The 26,065-nt window shown below is 41.3% G+C and overlaps 1 protein-coding gene across 4 annotated transcripts in view; it reads left to right on the plus strand.

The window, feature by feature from the left end:
* The window catches only part of FAM13A (family with sequence similarity 13 member A), a 128,162-nt gene that overhangs the window by 32,866 nt on the left and 69,231 nt on the right, over positions 1-26,065 (plus strand). For all 4 annotated transcript variants that reach the window (XM_032187025.1, XM_032187028.1, XM_032187027.1 and 1 more), the window contains exon 6: positions 17,035-17,207. In XM_032187025.1, coding sequence (XP_032042916.1) covers positions 17,035-17,207 — 173 coding nt within the window. The remainder of the gene's footprint in view (positions 1-17,034; positions 17,208-26,065) is intronic.

Raw genomic sequence — 26,065 nt, forward strand, 5'->3', positions numbered from 1 at the left:
AAATGTAGCTTAGCTTGTCTTGAGTTAAAACTCAGTTAAGACTGAATTAAAGGAACTGTAATATGAGATGGAGATCTGGTGAGCCTGGGTTTCTGCCATAGCTAGGTCATGTTTTTCTTTTAGATCACGCTTTTTTCTATTTATGAATAACATTACAGTAAATAGATAAATCAGACTCTAGTTTTCAAAATTGCCAGGGAGAATAGAATGTTCTTCTGGAACTGCTCTCAGCTCTGTTGTTACTGAGCGCACACATTGGGTACACCCAGCAAGACAGCAGCGTTGCTGTGTCACTTTGTAAATGTTTATTTTATTTTTTTATCTTAAATTCTTCTGCACATTCCTTATGGGTATCTCAGCCATGACAAGCTGTGGACATTAACCTGTTACACGGCACCTTAACTCAGCCAGCTAACACATGACAGGGACTTACAAATCCTGGGGATGGGCATGAAAGATTAATGCTTTCACACAGTGAAGTCTGTAACCTTTTCACACATTCTGGGATTATATTTGATCCCACCATTACCAGTGTAACTTTTTGCAGCATTCACTAACCAGTCCTTCTGGACTGCCAGAGACATGTTTTTCTTTTCTTTGAAAATACCATGATATTCCACAGATGTAGTTGCCAATATTGAGGTATATCACAGGGTTATTGCTATGTTTGTCATTTCCTTTTTTATATTGTGGTCCTCTCTAAAAATAATGGATTTATGTGTCTCTCTGTTGCTCTCATACCAAGACCTTTGTACGTGTTTCATAGCCATAATTGCAATAAGTTAAGGTTGTACTGAAGCACAACAGAGTAACCTTTAGCAGTTTATTAAGAGATTTGGTCTCAGGTAAAAGTTCATATATATAAATAGTCTTGGGAGAACAAAAGGAAATGAAAGGGGAACTGAATAGGGTATTAGTTTCATATTGAAAAGCAATGATGTGTTTTTTGCAAAGTGTGAGACTTGGCGTTTTATTACTTCTGTCTCGAACAGCTCTACTGAATTGTGGTTATTAAAGTATAGTGTAAACGATATTGAGGTAGAACAGCAGATAGATACTGAGTCAGTTGTACTTTTCTTCCTATATGTCAGCAGCAACCAAGGTAAAAATCCAATATGTGATATTAGATGTTTCATCCTTCATTATGTTCATCTTTTATCCTTAGATAAAAACATGTTTTACAGCTTTGCTAACATTGTTTCTCCTTCTAACAAGGGTGTTTTCATCACTTTCTGGATACAAAATTGAAAGAGTATTTAAAGCATAGTAAAAATACTTTTTTTTTTTTTAAGTCATTGATCACGTTATATCATTGTCTGCATTTTTCCTGGAGGTATTTGTGCCACTGAACGATGAGTCTGAGTTAATGTCTGAATTAAAATTAGTCATTCTGTCCATTTAGCATTCATGAAATTATCTATGACCACAAGAATTAGAAAATGCCTTTGAAAATCCCCATGGCATGGGCACCACAACTTTAGTCTTAAAAGTATAAATTATTTGATACTTCATGTGGTTTATGGAGCCTTAACTAACCGTGAGCTCTTTTGCATGGTTGGGAAGAGATTTCTTATTTTCTTGCTTTGTGAGTAGGAGGAAGAGCAGCTCTGTAATTGCTATGGCTCTCTTGCATGTGTTGGCACCCTTGACAGCACTACTGCTTGTCACATCTGAGCTGCCATGCTCCAGAAGAATTTTGTGCAAGGAAAATCAGTGGTTTGGGTATTATTCCCCACTCCGATGTCAAATGAAGGGAAAGACAGGGACTCTGAAGTACATTCTTTCTTCTGGACTGCCCCATGAACAACACTGGTACATGCTTTTTTTCATACATGTAGCTTAGGGAGGAATTGCAGGTATGACCCTACTGGCACCTACCTAAAGCAAAAGCTGCATAGCATTGTTTTGTGGGATGCTGCTAAGAGAAACAGAATGTTCCCTCTTCAGTGGTGTACAGCTGCTGACCCAGTCAAGAATCATCTGCTGCAGTCTGTCCCAGTGCAATCAGCTAATGCATCACTTCTGCAATCATTCACAGCATTGAATTCACTGGGTAATCCTCTTAATGGTTGCTCATCCTGTATAAGAATGGCTGCACTGGCATGGACGTCCATCTAGCTTCATTTCCTGTCTCCCACTGTGGCCATAAGTGGATGTCCAGAAAAGTCAGAACAGGGGGCGGCGTGTATGGTGTTTCCTTCAATTACTCTACTAGTTCCTTACTGTTCTTAGGGGCTTCCTTGGTTTTGATGTTCTTTGTGTATTTGATGTTGTCCTGTCACCCCCTAGCATACATGTAAATATTTTTCCTTCACAGTGTCACCTAGCAAGGAGTTCTGTAAATTGTTCCCTGTCAGGTGAAGGACTGACTCCTTCTGTTTGCTGTAAACATGGCTTTTGAAAATGTTATTTGAAGGCCACCTTTTTTGGTGGGTGTGTTTTTTTTGAAAGAGGCAGCGAACAGTTCCATCTACTCTCTACTCCCCATCATTTTGTAAAACTCTGTCAGATCCTCCCTACAAGCTTACCATGACCCTTTATTATTTTTTTAATGAAAAATTAGTACTGACATTTGCAGCCTTAATCACTGCAATGTCAATGACTTTTTTTCTCTCAAAGCCCCTGCATAGAGTCAGTCAGCAAACAATCCTGTGTAATAACTCTTCTATTTTGGGGCACAGGGCCAAACAGTCTGATGTAGTAAATTGAATGACATTTTAGCAAATCTCAGGAAGCTGCACGTTCTTAATATCAGAAAATAATCTGTCCAATTGTTTTTGTGGGGAAAAAAAAAAGGCTGTGCCCTAGTTAACAAAAAGCTTTGTGTTAATGAAGTCTGAGTTTGTTTTAAGGTCTTCTCTTAGGTTTTAAAGTCTAACAAAATAGACATGATGCTTTCTAGCAGCCTTTGAACTGAACTGAAAATCTAACAGTCCTGTCCTCTCCAATGATGCAGTTTGTGAGGCCAAAAAGAGAACCAGGTAGGAAGGAGAAAGTGAACGCAGCAGTAATGCTGATAACGTGACAAAGGTATCTTGGAATGCCAGTTGATCAATAAAATAATTTTACCTGCATCATTGAAATAGAGCACATTGTATAATCATTACAATCACAGAATCATAGAACCATTAGGTTCGAAAAGACCTCTAAGACCATCAGTTCCAACCATTACCCTAGCACTGCCAAGTCTACCACTAAACCATGGCCCTAAGCACCAGACCTACACATCTCTTAAATACCTCCAGGGATGGCATTGCAACCACTTCCCTGGTCAGCCTGTTCAAATGCTTCACAACCCTTTCAGTGAAGAAATGTTTCCTAATATCCCACCTAAATCTTCCCTGGTGCCTCTTGAGGCCATTTCCTCTTGTCCTATCACTTGGTGCTTGGGAGAAGAGACTGATCCCCCACCTCACAGTAACCTCCTTTGAGGTAGTTGTAGAGAGCAGTAAGGTCTCCCCTTTTCTCCAAGCCTCCTTTTCCCCGAGCTTCCTTTTCTCTAGGTTAAATAAGCCCAACCATTTCTCATAAGACTTGTTTTCTAGACTCTTTACCAACCTTGGTGCCCTTCTTTGGACACGATCCACCTCATCAAAGTCTTTCTTGTAGTGAGGAGCCCAAAGCTGAACACAGTACTTGAGGTGCAGCCTCACTAGAGATGAGTACAGGGGAACGATCACCTCCCTGGTCCTGCTGGCTGCACTATTCCTGGCACGAGCCAGGATGCCATTGGCCTTCTTGGCCACCTGGGCACACTGCTGGCTCATGTTCAGGTGGGCATCTACCAGTACCCTCAGGTATTTCTCTGCCAGGCAACTTCCCAGCCACTCTTCTCCAAGCCTGTAGCATTGCACAGGATTGTTGTCCTCCAAGCATGGGACCCATTACTTCGCCTTTTTGAACTTCCTACAGTTGGCCATGGCTCATCTATCCAGCCTATCCAGATCCCTCTGTAGAGCCTTCCTACACTCAAGCAGATCAGCACTCATGCCGAACTTGATGTAGTTTGCGAACTTATTGAGAGTGCACTCAATCCCCTCATCCAGATAATTGATAAGGATATTGAAGAGAAGTGGCCCCAGTACTGAACCTGGGGGACACTACTTGTGATTGGCCTCCAACTGGATTTAATTCTATTCACCACAACTCTTTGAGCCCAGCCACCCAGACAGCTTTTTACCCAAACAACGTGTGCACCCACCCAAGCCATGAGCGATCAGTTTCTCCAGAGGAATGCTGTGGGAAATGATGTCAAAAGCTTTATTAAAGTCTAGGTAGACATCATCCACAGCCTTTCCCTCATCCATTAAGTGGGTCACCTAGTCATAGAAGGAGATGAGATTAGTCAAGCAGGACCCACATTTCATAAACCCATGCTGACTGGGCCTGGTCACCTGACTGTTCTATGTCTGTCCTGTGACGGCATTCAAGATGATCTGCTCCGTAACCTTCCCTGGCACTGAGGTCAGACTGACAGGTCTGTAGTTTCCCAGATCCTCTTTCTGGCTCTTCTTGTTGATGGGCGTTCTGGGAGATTAATTTTTTTTTTTTTTTTTTTTTTGCCAGAGTCTTTCTCAGTCTTTTCTGCTGATGTTAGTCTCCTCCCTAAAATGAACTTAAGTATGCAATTGAAAATAAATATGAAATTTAATACTTTCACCATTCCATCAATAATCCTGGGCTGTCTGTCTGTCTGAAGCAACAAACATGATGAGGAGTAAGTGCAGCAAGAGTTGCCGAGGAAAACATTGTCAAGTGACTTATACCCTGCCCATGATTCAGTCTCTCCTTTAAGGATACCCTTGACCTGTTGTGCTTCTTCGTTCATGTGGGAGGAAGATAGGAGCTGGAGTACTTAACCACCTGTCTTTATTAGTGTCAGTGCTTCTTGACCTTACAGGATTATTGTCCTGAAGAATAAATAGGTCAAAGAGCATTCTAGGGATGTTCTAATCTTTTCTAATCATTGAGGTCTCGACAGTTAATTGATTTAAAGCTTTTATTGATGTGGAATCTCATGCATTCTGAAACCTACATTTTGTATGATTTGCAAAGAACGTGGCAAAGGGAGAAAAAATTCTTTATCAGCAAGATAGGTTTACTGAGGAAGAGGATGTGTTCCTTGGGCCACTATAATAAATGTGATCTGGGTGTAAGAACACAGGACTGGGATTTGAATCAAGAGAGTTCTTTTTCTGTTTTTGAGGGGCGTGGACAAGTCAGCTGTATTCTAGTGTTGTTTTTTTTTTTTTTTTTTTTTTTTTAACAATTATTAGCATTTGTAGCAGTATTACCTAAGAATCTGATTTGTGAGTCAGGATCCACTGCTGTGTTAACCCAAAGCTAAAAGATGGTCTTGGGTATGCCTGAGAGAGTTTGCAGAGAATATTGACAATCAAAATTAGGAAGTTAAGTGAATAGTCTCTAGCTTTCTCCATGTTCTTCTCTGTTCTTGCACAGAAATCATCAAGAGAAGTTTAGTCCAAAATCTGGATTTTGACAGTGTCCTGAATGGGTGTTGACAATTTCATTTCTACTCTTAATAGTAGAAATTTTTCCTTAGTAATAATGCTGGTGCTTGATGGTGTTGTCTTGATGCCATGATGAGCAGGTACTCTAGTTTTAACGCATTTTGGAGACTCCTGCTTCATTTAAAGTTGATACGTGGGAGGTGATGATTTTCATGGGTGGGATTTTTTTTTAGGCTAAAGTGGGATGGAGAAGTGGTTGCTGGTAGCTTTTGACAGTGAGTTGGTCTCGGGTAATTTTTCAGATGTAAACATTTAGGTTACACCAACTGATGAGCACACACAGTTGAGCAAAACAATGCTCCTACGTTTCAGACAGAGGCTTGAACTTTTGTATGCAGTATGCTGTAGCAGAGGTTTTTTTATCTAAGAATGAAATTGATACATTTGCAAGTAATCTGTACTCCTCACGGCATTCTGTGGAGGTTTGTAATGGTTCAGCAGAGTGATCCTCAGGTAGTGCCTGTGTTTGGGATGCATGTTACTTATTTTATGGTTCCACGTTGATTTCTCCCAACAGGATAGTCACTGTATTGTTGGCTTTAAAGGAAATCGGGCTTTAAAGCACAACAGATTTCATCCCATAGTTTCACAAATTTCACAAGCAACACTTAAGCTGAATGAATAGAAATCTCACAGAATTCTCAAGCTTCACTAATTCAGAGATAAGCAGAAATTCATATATACATCATAAAAGTAATTTCCCATGCAAGTACAAAAGTGGTGTAATTGCATAATCTGTTTCATCAATAACACAGGTTTCTGCTGTTAAGTTTTGGAAATGTGACTAAAACTTGATGTTTTTATTACTCCATGTGGAATGCAGGTGCTTGTCTAAATGCTCAAATTTGAAAATCATGGGTTATATTTATTATTTGAACCCCAGCACCAGAGAGTGTTCTGAGATGATGAGTGTCAGATTTCTGAAGATATGCAATTATTTAATGTCTTCTAGTAGAATTGGGAGTCAGTATAACTACACTCAAAACTATCTTAAATATTTTTAAATGATTTAATATTTTTTGATCTGAATGTTTGCAGGATATTTAAAAAGCATAATATATTCCAAAATATACTTAGTTACCAAAGTGTGACATAATATTAGAAATGAGTATATGTTCTTTCTACTTTCTGTATTTTGAAGGATAGCATCAAACAGACTGCCAGTATTGACAACAGCAGATTTTCAGCTCAAATCATATTTGAGGCTCTGATTTTGCTTTGTTTAAGTTTTCAAAGCAGCCTAAGAACTTAAGCAGCTTGAGAATGTGACTGTTAGGTATGCTGCCTTCTGGTAGCTTTTGCCTTTCAACCTGCATCTTTCATTTTAATGATGGAAAGATCTTCTCCTTGCTTTGTTTAATGTAAAGTTATGCTGCAAAATTAAAATAAGAGGAAGTGGCCAGTTTGTAGGAGCCATTGTATAATCCTGTGCTAATGAACGCCATGTAAAAAGAAACAACATGGATTGGAGGAAAATAGGGAAAGGACAGTGGGATTGCAAGTATTTGAATAAATCATACATACTATCTTTTTTGGAGGTCTTCTAAAGTATACTTGTGTGTACTCTGCCCAGTAAAACTATGATCTCTTGCCAATAGTGAGCAGACTTGTAGAGGTTAATGTTTAACGGGTCCCTAGCTAGAGCTGCTTGCTGTGTTCTCAGCATACATATCTCTTGTTCCCTTGGAAGCATTATTTTGTGTAAACAAAGTGCATTTTAATACTGAAATGCATCTGTCTACATGTGCTGTTCCATGACGAATCAGTTAATAGTGTGCTATCAAAGGATTTTCTGCTTTTAGCTCACACATGCTTGTTATCGTTTTTCATCTCCAGTCAACACAAAGAAAGCAATTATTGTACTGCCTGATTCCTGCAATCACTGACTATTGCATGCTCATCTTAATAGCATTCAGTCAGTGGCAAGCTAGATCCTAACTGACTGCAGGAATGTTAATTCCTAACTTTTACTAGCAACGGTGACAGAAGAATCTGATCTAACACACCTTTATGACTCACTTCTTTGAGTCAGTTGTCTGCAATGACTCATACTTAAAATTAAACGTATGCTTATAATGAAGATGTAATGCCATGAAAATGGGAGCTGGAAAAGACCTATGAGATCACCTTGAAGATCCTATTACATTACGGAATGTATTTTCTTTTTCTAGTTTAGAGGTGAATGCTCCAAGACCAGGAAGTTCTGTAACCCTTCTTGGGTGGATTGTTATGTGCTCTAGTGGAATTTCTAGAGGAGCCTCAGCTTATCTGTATTACCCGGTGTTGATTCAGAGGGACATAAAAAAACGTGCTAGCTGAGCTCGGGCACCAGTAGTACCAGTTTATGGAGTGCTTGAACGTGCTGCTCCCCCGCTCTTCAAAATCCCTAAGGCCTGAACCTGCTCTCTTTGCAGAGTTTGTAAACATCATACTTCATTGCTGAGAAGCAGAAGTGCTTCAATGGTGGGTAGCTGGCACGCACCTCTGTGGTTGTTATTCCACTTCTTTTAAGTTCTTTTGTTAATGAGCTGGCCATATGGTATTGTGGGCTAAGAGAAATACAGAGGTAAAACTAATTTGTTTTCCTTGAAGGATCTGTCTGCACTTTACGGGATAAAGTACAGTCCAAGCCAGTGCCAACGCAGTCTTTTAGGCAGCAAATTCTTTCATTACTGTGTAATTCATTGTCAAGCTGTGAACGGGAGGAGCACCATACATGGAGAAAGACAGGTTTCTCAACTGTTTGTTTGAGTCTTTCCAACCTACTTACATGGACTTCAATGGAGGAGCTCTGAATTTTGGCACAGCTTCACACTTTTCTAATGCAGAAATCCTTTGGCAAACAGACGTGTTTACATCTCAAACAGTTAGGAAGGATAGAGGAATGTGATGGTCGTTGTGCTGACTTACCTCTGTTCCCTGGCTTTTGATGATCTCATTATCATTTGCTCTTTAACACCACAGCTGGTATTTGCAGAAGATTTTTTTTTTAAGATTCCTTCACTGGAGGTAGCATAATTATTTTAAGCATATATTGAAATATCAAGCGATGCCCCCTGTAACTACAGTAACTTATCATTATTTATATTGCTATTGTTCTGAATGGGCAGCTGGATACTGCCATGAGCAGAAAGTCTGCCCTGTGGGAAACTGAAAACAGAAATCATTAATCATAGCCTTCCAACTTCATTCCTACATCTCTCCTCTGATTGCGATCACCTGACCATATTTGTGCTTATTATTCTTGATACATCCTCTGCTCAAGTGAGGGCAGTCCAAAGAAACCAAGCAAATGAAAGGTAGAAGTTAAATCCGGAGGACTAACTTTTCTCTGTACTCTAAGACTTGGTGATAAATTCTTATAGCATCCTTGCTGTCTTTGGAGATACTCTGATTCCACATCCGGGTAGCAACGGAGGCTTCATTTATGTTTCTCAAGAGGCCCTAAGCTGCACTGCTGTACAGAGGTACTCTGACTAAGGGCGAGATATGTTTTACCTATGAGTCTGATTTGTACTTTAATTTACTTTCACTGAGCAATGGTGTGAGTTACTTTTGATAATGCTTTCATATTTGGAATTGTCAAGCTTTTGATCAAGAGCTTTGCTATTTGTAATTGTCAGCTGCGCAGACAAAAATATCAATATTGTGGGTATTGTCCCAACTCATAGTAAGTGCCCACTTTGCTTTCAAAGTATTCTGTGTAGTGCTTTTTTTCCTGCATATCATACAGCACTGTATTTACAGTAAAAGGCCTATTTCACTGGTGGTGAAATGATTTGATAAGTTACTTGATGTGGCTTAGAGAATACAGGTAACAAGAAAAAAATAGACTCAGTATTGAAATCTTATAGAGGGCTTACACTTGTCATTAAGTATGGTCTTCTTAGTCATATGCACTTCAAACTAGGATAGTAACTGCCTAACTAAGCAAGCATGGAAACACAGGTAACCAGAGGAAATCCTGGGAAATTAAGACGTAGTGAACATATGGATAGGAGTCCTCCTTTCCTATGCCTTACTATATTAGGGGATTCACTGAGTAGGCTGGTTTGACTCAGCATTTGAGAAACAAATCTGTGAGGAAGATAAATTTGATCAAAGATTTTCCAGTGAATGCAGATGGAGGCCTGGGTAATGGTATGTGGACAACAGCACAGGCACCACATCAGTCTTGTTTGTTGATGCCTTAAGTTTAGTGCAGGGATTTGAATTACATAGCCAAAGTATGCAGATTCTGGGATGCCCCATTTTCACAGACAAGTTTAAAGATGAAGATAGCTATAACTGATTCCTTTACGCAGCTCTTTTCTATCCTGCTGTTATAGAGAACAGCAAGTAGCAAGCACAAGAATGTTCAATGAGATGTCATCATTTAAATAGCTTTGATAAACCACAGGTGCAATTTCTTAAAGTGCTTTCATGTCACTTTGGACCAGAATCAGCCATGTTGCACAGATTCCTTTTTTTTACAGACTTTTATATCAGCAGCATTTCTAAAGCTTTAAGGAGTTTGTTTTGGTAAAGATGTAACAGAGGAAGACTGTTACGATCTCTATGAATAATCTCCTCAGAATCCCATCTATTATGTAAAGTGTCTACTGCTCTTCACATGGATTAGTTCTGTGTATCTGGTTCAGTTAGAGACAGGGAGTTTGTTGTGATTTGTATATCTGCAACACTTTTAGGAATGAGCTTGCCATTACAACATTAATGTAATACCCCACTGAAGACAGACAAAATTCAGTAAAGGAGTTACAAACAAGAAAATTGTTCTGACAGATGGAATTCCTGTACAATCTGAAGTCCCTGGGCTTGGACAGGTCTGTAACACAGACAAGACTTTAACTTTGAGAAAGCTTACTGAAACAAAATTTCAGGGATTCGCAGCCAGTGACAAGTGAACTAACTCTGGAGCTAGAAATACGATATCAGCATAGCAGAGCCTGAATTTCATGGACTTTCTGAGAGCGTTTTCTAGCTCTCTACTCCTAGAATCATGTAAAGTTAACAAAATTTTTACTTTGAAACATTTAAGAAGTTCTTCTGTTTGCAGGGGCTTCTTTCAGATAGGAAGGTTGTGGCAATGTGGTTTAAAGGAAAATAACACTCAGCCCTTTGAATCCAAAATGGCTTGTCATCATTAAGAGAAAGACACAGGAATTTGAATCAAGCATCAAAACTTGATTGAACTTTAAAACTTCACACACTTCAGGATAGCATCAAATTTAAAACTTTGATATCAAAGTGGGGCAGAGTACAGAGGAGGTGTTTTAGTGATTTCATGCCTAAAAATACAAGTGGAGTAAGAGGAATCCAAATTTGGCAGTGGCAGCTGCACAGATTGAAAGGATGACTGCATTGATCGTGACTTTCTGATTTCAGTGTGTCAGTTAATCAAGGATTTGGGGCTTGGTTGTGGGTATGGAAAAGAACTGATGACTAAATTTTACAAGTATGTGTTACTGCTTAAGTTATCTGTGCTGACTTGGTGCAAAACCTGGTAAGAATTATAAAGCTATTGATCTTTGTGTCCCAGAGTCAGTAATTTAGGATGATGAGGCATGTTTTCTTTGAGAAGAACTCATCTTGTCAACAGTATTTTCCATTCATACTTTTAAAATCAATATCGTAGATGTTAGGTGAAGTGACTTATCAACAGTTTCTTATTACTTTTTTTTTTTTTTTTTTTTTTTTTAATAACTTTCTGAACTTAATCCATGCTTCAGCAAGTATTTGAGCACAGGCCAACTTTTAGCACATACAGCAGTCTTACTAAAGATGACAGTGTGCTTGCTTTAAGTTACATCCAGGCTTAAGGACTTCTCTTAAGTTCTAGTAGTACGGAAAAGGATGCCACTGTAGTTCGGGTATGTTTAGATGATGTTTCACAGGCGCTCTGACATCTTTGTTCCCAGCTAGTGTAGTACGCACAGCATTCAGACAGCAACCTTGGCCCTTGCATCGTCAGAACATCGTCAGAAATTCTGTGCCCTGGTCAGTGGCGTGATGAATCAGGCCCTCATTTTGTGCAGAAGAAAGTGCAGAAAGCCCTGTGGGCCTGGCAGTTATATGGTCTTCAAAGCTGCAAGAGTTTCATCCCATCCAGATTCACCTCAGTTGTCTCTTACTACAACAAAGTGGGTGATGAAGCTGGCGTGTGAGAGCTTGCTGAGCTGTGAAGCTTTGGAGAACCATGACAGTACAGCATAAATACGTGGCTGTTTGCTGAATGACTTCGCTGTTTCAGAAGGAATTTCCACCTGAATCTCTGAGACAAGTTAGGGTGGCAAAACCCTCCAGCAAAATTCTGCATCTCCAGGCATATCCTGAAATAACTTGTCGTCGCTGTAGTTACTGTTAGGTAACCCTGGTAGGGAGCCTACAGCTCTGTGTATGTGTTGAAAAATCCCCTTGAAGCAGTTGATGTTTTAATTGGAGTGAATGTATTACATTTGTTTCAAGAGCCATCAAGTGGCCTGGGTGACTTTGGCAAGTGTCTGATTCCTGGGTGTTTGACTTCACTGTACTGGCTACAGCAGGTTCTGTAGGAGTAGCTGCCAGCCAAGAGGTACATCTGGTTAATGGTCTCCCTTTCTCTTTTGTTCCTGAGGCAAAGGTAATGACAGTTGATTAGAATGTAGGGTTTATGAGGACAGCTAGTTATGATGTAACCAAATTTAGACTAGGGTGGAAAAGAAAACAACATCCTTAGAGCACAAGGACTCTCCATCACTCTGCGTAAAAACGCGGGCAGGGAGGGTAGGCAGCCAGGCTGGCTGAGCAAGGCCCTTCTGCTCAGACTGAGGTGCAAGAAGGAAATCCACAGGCAGTGGAAACAGGGATGTGTGGCCTGGGAAGAGCACAGGGATGTGGTCCAGATGTGCAGGGATGGGATCAGGAAAGCCAAGGCAGGAATGGAACTGAGCTTGGCAAGGAATACTAAGGGAAACAGTAAGGGATTCCAGAGGTACATGGCTCAGAAAAGAAAGGCCAAGGAGAGTGTGCCCCCTCTGATGGATGAGAAGGGTGAACTGATAAGGACAGACATGGAGAAGGCTGAGGCACTCCGCAACTTCTTTGCCTTGATCTTCACTGCCAGTCAGGCTTCCCAAGTCTTTTGTTTCCCTGAACCCGCAGATGGAGGCTGGGGGAGCAAAGTCTCACCCGCTGTAAGCGAAGAGCAGGTTCGAGGCCACCTGATGAAATTGAAAAAGTACCTGATGATAACCTTATGGAAATATATTTATCACACTTAAAATTCTGAATTTTAAGTATAAACTCACAGTTAGCTTCTTCCAAAGGTTCCGCATGTAGATGTCATAATTATTTACTCAAATGGGTATGAATTGCCCTAATTATTTATGAGTTCATGCATAGTTTAGGATAGCTGAAGTTTTTTCCTCATTGAGAACATGAATGAGGTACTTGGAAAAGCAGGATGTTCTGTGCTAAGAATCTGTATCTTCACTCCTTGTCAAGGCATGTGCATGGAACTCTCCAGACTCGTCTTGGTGTGGAGCACTCCCTGTTCTTCAGGAGCAGACAAAGATTAGAGTCATCATACCAAATCAGAGCTTTAGAATATGTGGCATATATATCTATGATCTTTGAACCCAGTAATTTCTGACATCTCACAGAGAGATGAAACAGCTCGATGATGCATCCATACGTTAAGAAACATCTTAACAGTGGTATGTGTGGGGTGATGCCACCTTGTCTGGTCAGTTTAAGCCTCTAGGGGAGATATTTCATTGCACTTTCTTTAACACTGCTAATGACAAATGTTTATACTGGTCATAGATCTGACAAGTCACCATTAGAACTGCAAACACAGTTTCTTGAACCTAAACTCTGAGACAGCAAATGTTGAAAGCCAAATGCAGGATGTGTGGTGTAATGCAATTCCTTTGAGTTATCTGTTCTTTGGTGTTTTGATTGTCCTTTATTTGGGTGATCCCTTTGATCCTGAGTAGCATCTGATATTATTTCAGTTTGTTTAGCTGAGAATGAAGATGTATTTCAAGTGACAGAGTAGCAGACTTCAGCGTATGCCAACTTGGTAGCCTCAACTTGTCTTCTCTGCTCCGTACAGACACTGTCACCCTCTGCTACTACAGCATCCCTTTTGTTTGCAGCTGAGTGCCACGGCCTGGTGTCTGCAGGCTGCATGCCCAGTTCCTGTGGTGTCAAAAGCTAGCATCCACTTCAGGCAGCATGGCAGCAGAGTATTGCTGGAAAAGAGGGATAGTCCAAAGGTGAGGTATTGACACCGGGCAAAAGGCCCGTTGATGTCAGTGAAGGCAGGATCTTGCCATGAGCAGCTCTCTACATATCTGTCTGGTTTCCCATTACCTTTGATATACATCCTGTTTTTCAGTTCAATCTTTTCAGAGCTAAATAACAAACAGCTTTCTGTCCCATTAAACTTTTAAACACAGACAAAGTATTTGGAAGTAACTGTGAGCAAAACGGAGCATTCCAAAACAGAAGGTGAAAACGAGAATAGTTTTAAAAATAGGAAGTAATAGTAAAAATAGTTTTAAAAAGGTAAGGGTTCAGGAGAGATCCAGAAAGCCTGATGTACAGTCCAGGAGATTTGTAGAAACTGTAGCAGGCAGCATAATTAATAAACAAATGGATAATTAGAGTCATTGGGAGACACAAGCACGACTCATTTTGAGAAAAATATTGTGACAAAGGAGCCAGTAAGCATGTTTATAAATAAAGCCAATTCAGTTCACTTGAGTTTCCAAAGGTTTTGATAAAATTATCAAAGGCATTGAAAGAAGCAAAGCTCACATGTGATTAGAAGAAAAGTATGGATTAATAATTAGAAAGCAATAAAAATAAATGGTCTCCTTATCAGTGGAGAGAGGTTGCCTGTGAAGTCTCTCAAGGATCTTTGCTGGAATTTATACTATTCAACGTTTTTAATAGTGACGCATGAAGAGGCTGAATGTGCTGATAAAAGAAAATTATTCAAAGCAGGAAAAACTGGTTATAGGGGCTTACAGAAGGCTTTTAAGATACTCCATATTGGCTGAAAAAATACTAGGTGAATTTCCATCACTAGACAAAACCACAAAAATTGTGTAAATGTATACCAATGAGCTCTGAATTAGTTATTATTTTTATAAAAGAGATCTTGGTGCTATAGAAGCTTCACAATCCTGTCAGCTCAATTAGATATCATGAAAGCAAACAAAAAGCTGCATTTTAATAAGAAGCCATCACTAAATCTGAGATTTACTTATATAAATGTAATTCTGCATGCAGTTCTGGCTACCTCTTCAAAAAGGATTTAGCAGAAGGTAAAAAGGTGTAGAGAAAGACAGCAAAAAGGCTCAAAGGCAGCAGAATGACTTATTTAAAATGAAAGACCATATGAACTGTGATTTTTCAGTCTGATTAGACTACTAATGGAGTTAATGGAGTAGTGTGTGTGGGGGGGGGGGTTAAGTCAAAAATGGAATGGGGAAGGTGGGTAAGGAACAGTATTTGCCAATTCTCACAGTTCAAAAACTAAGGAAAGATTATATGTCACCTTATCTGACATGGAAGTACTCTTTTTTTTAAAAAGTTAATTAATATGTAAAGGTGTTTTGAAACTCCCAGCCATAGAATCCTACAAAAGCTAAAGACAGAAGTGGACATTAAGGAATTTAATGTGATCACAAAGTATAGGTCTAATGTTCACTGTTAAACACAGTGATCAAGGTTCAACTTCTAAGTCAAAGAAAGCCCCAAACCACAAAGTGCCAGAAGCTGGGACAATGCATTAGGGGCAAACCTCTGAATTTGCTCTTACTCCCCTAAGCACTCATTATCTGCTGCTGATACCGGAAAATGGTCTGACACAGCACTATTTGTTCTTTGGTTTTGCACACTTCTGCTGAGAAGCCAAAGCAAGAACTTTGGCCACCCTGTATATGGACTCAGTGATTCTTGGAAACTTCATCTTGTATATAGGAAGCCCAGCTTCCGACTCCATGTTCTGGTTGCCTCATCAGAGAACACAGAATCACAGAATTTTCTAGGTTGGAAGAGACCTCAAGGTCATCGAGTCCAACCTCCAACCTAACGCTAACAGCCCTCCACTAAACCATATCCCTAAGCTCTACATCTAAACGTCTTTTGAAGACTTCCAAGGATGGTGACTCCACCACTTCCCTGGGCAGCCTGTTCCAATGCCTCGCAACCCTTTCAGTGAAGAAGTTCTTCCTAACATCTAGCCTAAAACTCCCCTGGCTCAACTTAAACCCATTCCCCCTCGTCCTGTCACCAGGCACATGGGAGAACAGATCAACCCCCACCTCGCTACAGCCTCCCTTGAGGTACCTAAAAAGAGCGATAAGGTCGCCCCTGAGCCTCCTCTTCTCCAGGCTGAACAAGCCCAGCTCCCTCAGCCGCTCCTCGTAGGACTTGTTCTCCAGGCCCCTCACCAGCTTCGTCGCCCTTCTCTGCACCCGCTCAAGCACCTCCATGTCCTTCTTGTAGCGAGCGGCCCAAAACTGAACACAGTACTCGAGGTGCGGCCTCACCAGAGCTGAGTACAGGGGGACGATCACCTCCCTAGCCCTGCTGGTCACGCTGTTCCTAATACAAGCCAGGATGCCGTTGGCCTTCTTGGCCACCTGAGCACACTGCTGGCTCATATTCAGCTGACTGTCCACCATCACTCCCAGGTCCTTCTCTGCCTGGCAGCTTTCCAACCATTCCTCTCCCAGCCTGTAGCTCTGCTTGGGGTTATTGCGCCCCAGGTGCAGGACCCGGCACTTGGCCTTGTTAAACTTCATGCAGTTGACCTCAGCCCATCGGTCCAGCCTATCCAGATCCTCCTGCAGAGCTTTCCTACCCTCAAGCAGATCGACACACGCACCTAACTTGGTGTCATCTGCGAACTTACTGAGGGTGCACTCGATGCCCTCGTCCAGATCATCGATGAAGATATTAAAGAGGACCGGCCCCAGCACCGAGCCCTGGGGGACGCCACTAGTGACTGGCCTCCAACTGGACTTGGCTCCAAACACCAACACGAAAGAAAGTCCACGTCTCGAGAAATTTCATGCAGAGAGTGTATTGACATAAACTTCCTTTTCAAAATGAAAGGGTTGTTGGGAATAGGTCTTCAATTTCTTTTACTATCTATTACTTTAGTTCACATCAAGAGATAAGGATTCAAGGAGATATTTTTTTTTTTTTTAGTTTGCCTTCTGTGATACAGGAAATAATTCTCCATTTATTTTCCTTACCTTCCTTTTGTTAATTTCACTGCCACCCTTCTTCTTTCAATAGGCATATGTTTATTCTTCTTTAAATAGCCTTTAAACAAGCCAGTTGTTTGCTTTATATGCATTTTGTATCATTAGTTTGCACTTTATCATATTGTTCACTGTTTGCACACTGGTAGGGAATGTCTTTCTGTTAGAGATTATTTGAAAAGGCTGCTCTGCTTTTCCTTTCTTTCATGTTTCAATTTTCTCTTTCTTTACTTTTGTAGGTGACAAAGTCCACAAGGGAAGGATCCAGCCGAACATGCCTAGTGCCACAACCAGACCTGTCAGATGGAACACCTCAGGTCAGCCTCCGATTAGCAGACAGTAGTTCATGTTTGAAGGAGATGGATTTAACAGATGAAATCTCCTTCGTTAACAGTGGTGCATTTTTCTTCAGGTTAGTGCTCCTTTTTTGTCTTTGTATTTGTTTCCTTATTTGTTCTGTACCTGCACCTCCAGCTCTGAGCATTTTGAACAGGTTGTTGTTTTTTTTTTTCCATTGAAGCTCACAATGTCAGCATACTGTGGTGCAAGGCAAAATAACATGCTTATCCCTGTTGAAGCCACACATTCCAACAGGTGCCTTACAAAACCTGATGCGTGCTTTAGTTTGTCATTCAAATGTAACTTTGCGTACATATGAAGATGGCTTGCTTGGTAGAGGAGTGCAGATGGACAGGACTGATCTGAAGTCAGGCACTAGAAATGACACTGAGTACAAGATGCAACCAAAATGTAGGTGTCTCCTGTCAGTTTTTAAGTGTGTTTGATCTGCCCAGTTTAAGTTGTAACAGGTAGCTGAGTTTATTCCCATTCTCAGCCCAAAAAGGGAAGGGGCTTTAGAGGGGATTTATCTTTCTGACAAGAATGGTGATAGTATTAGGATTGTTCAGACAAGAAGGAAAAGAAGAGTATCTATAGAGTATCTTTAAGATTATCTGTCTAAAAGTATCTTTAAGCGTCTGTCTGTTTTTCTGTCTATTTTTCATGAGTATACCTGTAGTTTTGATTGATGGCACTTTGCCAGTGAGGTGAGCAGGTAATGGGCAATTTAGCTGCTTGTAAAACTCTTCGCTGACCATCAGACTGAACCAGTATCTTTTCCATGTTCTCAGGTTATTGAATTGTATCTCATTCCCTTTTCTCTTGTGTCTAGTGCAGAACATGAAGGATTCAAGTTACTGTGGGAAATTCCTTTATGCTACTGAAATATGAGGTTGGCCTAATGTGGGAAGTGGTGCTATTTACATGTCATGAAAGATGACACCACAGTGTCTCTGCATACCGATGCAGAACACAAAGCAGGGGCAATGCTGCCAGACACGTAACTGAGTGACTTCACTGAGTAAGCAGGAGACGGGGTGCTATTCTCAGCACTCGCACAGACAGACGGCAGTCAGCTCATGAACCGAGTTAGCAAATTATGCACCAACACCAGATTTTGATTCATAATAATGGTAGTGAAGCACAGATGTTAAATCTGGTTTCCAGCCCTTGCAGATGCACAACCTTTTTAGCTTCTAGCTGTGTCAGCTTTGTGCTTTACTGTCTCTAATCCCACCCTCAAAAATCCTACATTCAGAAGACATCAGGTTAGTTTACATTTCCAACTAACCTATCCTATGAATCTATGATTCTATGAATCTACGTCTTTATTAATCCATCTCCTGACTGAGTTAGGAAGCAATTACTAAAGCAGGTCAGCTGGCAAAACTGAGAAAGCAATACCATTCTACCAGCTAGACAGGGCCGTGCAAGTAGGGATGGGTTAGAAGTTATGGGCTCATGCATGGGTATGCTGGAGCTTGGCAGAGAACATGCCCCTGCCGGTCAGTACTCCTCTATTTGTTGTAAGGTGTAAAGGGAAATGAAATAGTGGAGAGTTAAATCAAAGGACTGCTAAGTTGCATATATAGGAAGGTGTATGACTGATGTATTTCATGAATGTTCCCCAGAGGAGGTAATTATTTGCTATACGAATTGGTATTTTCCAGTCGAGGTGTTATTCCTTAGATAGAATAGTACCACTGAAATATGGGACGTTTGGACTGATACTGGTACAGGACACTAAGCACCAAATTAGATGCCTTTGTAATTAGGCAGAAGCAGTCAGTCTCCATGCTCAGTCCTCAGGATGAAAGAAGTCTGCATCTCTAATTTTATCTGGGAAATGAATAAGCTGTAGAAACGAATTCTTTTGCAATCCCGCTTTGTTGAGGTACGCCTTAGTTTTCTGTCTCGTATCACACTTGTGTGCCTATTTACCTAATTGGGCTGAGTTTGTCTGCTCTGCTGTTAGCTTCCAGTACTTTTCTGTCAGAGATCTGCTGCTGCTGCTGAAGAATGAGGTAGTGCTTGCTGTTTTCTGTCCAGCTCCAGGACACCAGACTGTAGAGCAGGACAGGGTGCAGAGGAGGAGGCTCATGACCACCCCTAAAAAGAGGAGGGGGAAGAGGTCCCTAGTAGACCTGGGGCACAGCTTTCTGTGCAACAATCAGAAATCCTGATTCCCTGGCATTCATATAGTGCTGTAATATATCAGGAGTGGTTTTAAACATGCTTTTGGCAGCCTTGTGCCATTCCCGTGGGATCCAAGCTCACAGCAAGGTATTATCTGGTATTATTTCAGTGCAGGGCTACATTAGGAGTTTTTGCCTTTTTCAGCAGAAGGACTCTGGCATCTGATCTGGGCTATAAAGTGCTTTGTAAACACGCTGCTGTTCTTGTTGGGGGGATTTCTGTCACAAGGTACTAGCAGTTCTTAAATAAATGTTATCGTTGTGTAATTACATGCAATTATCAGATATGTTTTAGTGAAACGACTGCTCGGCTATCGTATGATCTTTGTTAGAAAAGAATAAAGGTTGTTCTTGGCAATGATAATCTTTTGCTGTTTCATGAAAACGCTTGTGGCTTGTTCCCTCTCCATGCCCAGATACCATGATAGGGGCAGATTAGAAGAGGATGAAGGGCTACAGCAGAACAGTAGATGCAGGACTCCACCTTGAGCAGACTTACAAGCGTGACAGTGAAGAAATAATCACACACGCTACGCCTGTAAGGCCCCACAGTAGTAGCTGTAAAGTAAAGTTTACAATACAGGCCTGTCATTTAAAGTCACTTTCATTTGACATTAGAGAATAGGTCACCAGGGAGAAAACAAGACTTCTGATTGTTAAGTATTGTTTGTTACTATTTAAAATACCTCTCAGGATGTGTCTTTATAAAGTTGACCTTAAAACGAAGATATGCTTATTAAGTAGCAGCTACAATCGTGACTAATAAAATGGCTTACTGTTTTTTTAGTATTGAAAAACATGTTATGCCTTTTTACAGGTATGATCTTCCTCATTGCAGGAATTTTTTGAAGGTGCTGCTGTCATTTGAAATGTGTCAAATATCAGCTGTAGTCAAGACATATTGCAGAGCATAAAATCTGTCTCTTTCTGGTGATCTTAAGAAAATGGTATTTTGAAGTTGATTCTTCTGACCAAAATAGGTGGAGTAACTATACGTACCTGTAATCCCCATGAGTACACAATGTATGTGTTCTCTTGAGAATTACCTCATTGTTATAGCTGTGTGCCAAGGGCAAACTGCTAATTATGTAGTAGCAGAAAAACATACCTGTAGCACAGACTTCGAGCAAACCCCAAAACGCTGAAGAAAGAAAGAAAAGAAGGCTGAGGAGGGATGAGTTCAGTCCTCTGAAAGAGGGATGAAAGTCTGTATGCAGTGTGCAGACAGTTGTATCAAACTTCCGGACCCTGGGAACCACACACCTTATCTTTACCAGTTTGAAAGCCACAAGCCATACCCCAAACCTCAGAAGTTAGGGGAGATAGCAGCTTTGGGATGAGCATGTAGGCAGGAGAAGATGGGGCTCCCTGGAGCTTTACCAGGCCCTCAATGAAATGTGGCTAGGGTGGGCTTTCAGCTGGGGGAAGCTCAGTTTGGAGCTCTTTCTTTTCTTTTCTTCTTTTTTTTTTTTTTTTCCCCTGTTATCAAGAAGGAACATAATCTTCTCATAGCTGGTTCAGAAGGGGCGTGCATAACAGCAGTTGTAATTGAAATTATTTTGGATGTGCCTAGAGGTGTTTAAACTTACATACCTTGAATAAGAAGTTCAAATGTGTTTTACTTCAGGGACAGGATCCATTAAGATTTAAGTGGATACAAAGGTAGGAAGGCCTCTTACAAGCAGTGTTCATAGCCTTTCATGCCAAACTTTCTATAACAGCAGAGAAATGGGAAAGCCTTCAGGCGGAGGGAAAAAGCTTCTTGCAACCAAAATGTAAGGCAGGAGATGCTGATGTTAAGTTGAAGTTTCTTTCCTGATGCTGGCTCAAAGGTGCCAGATGCTTGCTGTCTACAGACTTTTACTTTCACCATCCAAAATCTTTAGCCCCAGAAAGGGCACTGAAATAGGCTTTGCTGTATGCCACTGCTCTATCACTTGCTGGAGCTGTGTTATTTTGCAGTCTTAGTGCTGTTTCCAAGGAGGATCCTTCTGTAGGAGGGCACCCTGCTGTTTGCCCTGTTGTTAGGCTCTGTGCACGTTCCCTAGGTGGAACTATTGATCGAAGGAGTGCTGCCAGGTACCTTTCCCTGTTGGCAGCAATAGGTGTGTGGATAGCAGACAAACTTTGTGAAAAACTTTGTGCAGATTTTGAGAGCTGAAGCGTTGGAGCAAAACTCGCCACCATTCAGTAAGCAATCTGACTTGTCCAGTACCTGCTAGCCATCTCTTTGTGTGCCAAAGATCATAAATTCCTGTTTGTGGCTGCAGTCACAGCTGCACTGAGCTTTGTCGGCACAGATACACCGTGTTGGCTTTCTAACATGTGCAAGTTCTCAAAGGGATTTGTTTACATCAACCTTTTGTTCACAAAGATCCTTATATTTGGGCTGTAGCGATCACATGCTGTAATGGTCTCCTTGAAATAAAGGGTGGGTTTATGTACCCTTGCTGCACCCTCCTCTTAACAACTGCATGTTCTAGCCCTTAATTGCTGAGGTATGAAAACACATGTAGTTGTACACCGAGAAGGTTGTGCTTACTATAAACACTTTCCCTGTTTGTTGGCTTTCCTTTTAGCAGCTGCGGTTTAAAACCAAGGCAAGCCAAAACTTACCATTATTCTCTGGCATGTGATAAGAACTCGGGTTCCTGTTGCCAGAACAAATCAACCAGGGGGGCTGGTGCTGTAAGCTTAGCTGACTATTTTTGTTTTGGCTTGTTTTGTTGCGTGTTTTTTCGGTTTGTTTTGTTTTGTTTTTGAAGCCTGTCATGGCAGTACATTCAGTCCCTATCCAAAGCAATAATTTGCCTTATCACTCAGGAGTCTTGCTGCCAGGTTTACATAAGGGATCGCAGCCAAACAGCAGACGGGGCTGCCTCATGAAAGCCCTGGATTCTTCGAGAAAACTGCTGAGGAAAGGAACAAAGGTCTAGAGAGAATTTGATGAGGCAGTGGTGATGGCGGTTACCTTCTGCATTGCTCAGCAGCAGCCTCTGGTGAGCCCTGCTCCGAGCCCTTGGAGGAGATTTCTTTATCTCTGGTATTTTTGCTGTTTGTCCCTTTCTCTCTTTAGGTTGTGTTGAGTTAGTTTTTCCAAGCTGACTCATTTCACTTTAAAAGCACATTTGTCTCCACCCTCCCATGCGATCAATTCCCTTCTTTCTTGCATCATGAGATGCTGGCACTATGAACTGCATTACAGAATGAGTTGTTAACAAAAGCTTTCTTTTTTTTTTTTTAAAAAGACAGCCACAAAGATGTGATTTATATTTCTCTCCAAGCTAGGTGACTCTGAATGGTGAGTCAGGGTGTGGTCTCAGCTCTTCCTTAGTTCCCTGTCCGTAACAAAGATGTAATGACAGTCACAGTAGCATGTAATTATGTAGATTTTTCCCATGCAAGTCACCTGGGTGGATTTCATTTATTTTTTCAAACATTTGCCCTCTCTCATCCACCCTGCACTGGTTGCCGCTTAGATTAGGTTTTATCCATGAGGCTATTCTAACCTTCCTCTTTACTCTGTTATCGTATTTCTGCCTCTCTATACAAGATTTACCTGGTGACAAATTATGGCTTGTGGGATGGAGAGCATTTTGCATCTGATCCCCTGGCCTGTGCCACAGAAGTGGAGGTTCATCTTAGAAACAGCAAGAATCACAAGCCAAATAAAGGTCTGACCGTCGTTACCTGTGAAAAGCAGCTTGTTAATGCCATTAGATGTATAGGGAAACAGAAATTCTTTCAATCCAGAAGGCAAGTGTATAAGCTTTTCCTGTTTCCTGGAACAGCATCCAGTAGCCTTACAAAACTGTAGGGGACTACAGCAAGTTCATGGTAATTGAGTAATAACTTGAATCATATCCGAGCAAAAAAAAAAAAAAAAAAAAAAAGGCTCCCTTCATGTATCTCAGGCATTGCCCTCTCACCTAGAAGCATTATTTATTTTGTCTTGTTCATTTCTTGCTTATCTGCTTTAGCTGCAAGGAGAAAGTCCCCTCATCTCATGAGGCAGGTGGCATCCTGGTACCTGGTAAAAGTTTTTGCTGTGGGATATAAGGTACAAATATTTGTGGCAATTTTGAAGTTCTTTTCAAACAAAAAGCTTGGTGGTCTCTTATGGGAGAACACGTCATAGATCATAAGGAATTTAAGCCAGCTTTGAAATTGTTTTGTTTTTAATGTTTGTGATTTTAAAAACCAAAACACCCATCACTACTTCTCTGACTGGCATCTAGGGAAGATGTAAAACCTCTGCACTGTGGCTTTACCTATTTGTACTCCAGTGGGTGAGTAGTTCCCTTTCCTATAGCTTCTTTAGCCTGTCTCCTGATGTGTGTAGCACGTTGTTTAGCTAAGGAAGATCATCACAGTGTACCCTGTTTCCAGTAGCAGTTTTCAGTCACCTGAAGCCGTGAGGTGCTCCTTCCTGTGCTGCTTCCCAGAGGGGACCTCAGCCTGCTTCCTGCAGGCGGTCTGCAGGAAGATCAGTGTACAGAGGTCAGCGAGTTCTCAACCAGGCTTGTTTGGTGTTGCAACTTCCCGGTTCAGCTGAAAGAACTGTGTATTTGGACGTTGCATTCAGCACGTTGGCAGTACTGACTGATGGACTTTAGCTGTGATTTCCGATGACACCCGTGTATATTTTTAAACAAAGTATTAAACCAAGTGGTCAGCTGTCTGTCTCTTAAGAAAAGGCTGTTGGTGGCAGGGCAGGGTTGTCACTCAGCACTCTTGTCACTTTGCCTGTGTCTGTTTGTCTCTGAGCAGTTTCAGCGTTGTAAAACCCCCCTCTCACAGTCAGTCACCATGAAAGATTTCCTTTCATATATCTTTTTTTGAGGAATGGGATTCCTGACTGACTGCTTATCTAGAAATTTCACTTTCTCGTATTGACTCAGTGCCTTCCTCCTGTCCTGAAAACGTTGCCTTTAGGAGACGCGAAGATAGTTCTGTTTCTGCACCAAAGTTTTCCTCGTCGTTCTGCACATTCTGGAAGCAGTGTATTTGCACTAGGGATAACTACAAAGAGAGGTCACTGGGTAATTGCAAAGAAATTACTAAAGGCTGCTTGGATGTTGACGACTTCCACTCATTAAGGCTTTGACAGGACTGACCTAACCACAGTGAAACAATTACTCTGTTGAGAGTAAAGCTAACAGTGCACCATATTTTATAAAATTTATATATGCTTCCTTAAAAACAAAACAGAAAACCCTCCAGGAAGTGTTAAATTGGAATAAATAAATACAGTGCCCACCATTCTGTGAAGGCCTCTGAGCATCACAGAGATTAAAGAAAGTTTCCTCTAAACCTTTGTTAGCTTTCACTTGATTGATTCATTTGGGTAGGAAAAAGTAGATTTTTTTTTTTTCCTGGCCTTTGAATTTGGGTTGGGCAATTGCAAGCTTTTAGCCTTTCTCTTGTCATTCTGGATGTTCCTGATAACTAAACATAGGCTTACAATGATTTTTCTTTTTCCTTTATCATTCACTAGTGTCACTTTTAACACTGTTCAGACTGGCCTTCTGCGGAATAGGAGCAAGTTTGCACAGCTTGGACATGTATGGAGTGGTTAGACTCAAAGCTGATGATGCACATGAGGGGTACAACACTGAGCTGTACTTGTGGTAACACTGCTTGAGCCCAGCATCATTGTATTTGGCTGCACATAAACAATAATTCATGTTTCTTGATATACATACATATGAGTTTGGAAAAATCCCCAGGACTGGCCTGAGAGGGCTGTTCTCCAGGAAAATGCAGTCAGGTTGTTATAGATCTAGTCAAATTTGTCCTTTTGCCAGGATCTCCTATGCTTCCACGGTAGATGCATCTTCCAGCTCTAAGCAGAGAGATCAAGTTATTCTCACCCAGCTCACTCTTCTCTTAGAGCCTCCTGCCAAAGTCAGTTTGTCCCGCCAAGCCTGAGTGCAGTCATCTTTTCCCATCATCTGTTGTCAGAGCCAGAAGGGCTCATGGGGCACTCTTGCAAAACGATGATTCCTTTCTCTTATGTCATTAGCTGAAGAAGAGGAGCTATTTCTAGAGGGTTGTCCTACAGGGTAACTCTGCCAGACTGCCTTCCTTGCTAGCAAGAAAGGCAGCTTACTTTTAAGTGAAGTAAAAAGGCACATCCACCAAATACAAATCGTGAGGCCTGCTCCTCTATTTGTTCGGACTCAGCAGTTTGAAGTGCCTGCAAACCCATCAGCCTTTCTCCTTCTCTCCAACATCATCCCAGCTGTTTCTTTGTCCCTAAACTTATGTTAAGCATCTGACAAGAAAGCAGCAGCCCTTTTGAGAAATGAAAGGGACTCGTTCCCCAACAACCATGTGATCGCAGGATAACTGAACCCCAATAAGAAGACACAATTCATTAAATTATCAGCTTTGGAAGAAGCCCACTTTGAAAATAACATGATAGAAGAAAAACAACATAGTTTTCTTGCTGTGCCATGCTCTGGCACTTGGACTAACAGGTGCAAGCAAAGAACCTAGTGACCTGCTGCACAGCACACAGGGTGAGCCCTGTTCCCACAGCAGATATCCGGCACAGCTATTCATTACTTCATGCGTTCACTGAAAATATTTTAAGAACCTACTTTTAATCCTCCCGCTACTCCAGGAGGGAAGCCAAGAAGTAATTTCTGGGCTATCCCATGGGGTGAGAGTCTTTGGAACAAGTAAAAGCGGCTGACATAGGGTGTGGCAGAGCTTGCAAAGGAAACCACTG

This window comes from Aythya fuligula, chromosome 4 (assembly GCF_009819795.1).
Source record: "Aythya fuligula isolate bAytFul2 chromosome 4, bAytFul2.pri, whole genome shotgun sequence".
Taxonomy (NCBI): Eukaryota; Metazoa; Chordata; class Aves; order Anseriformes; family Anatidae; genus Aythya; species Aythya fuligula.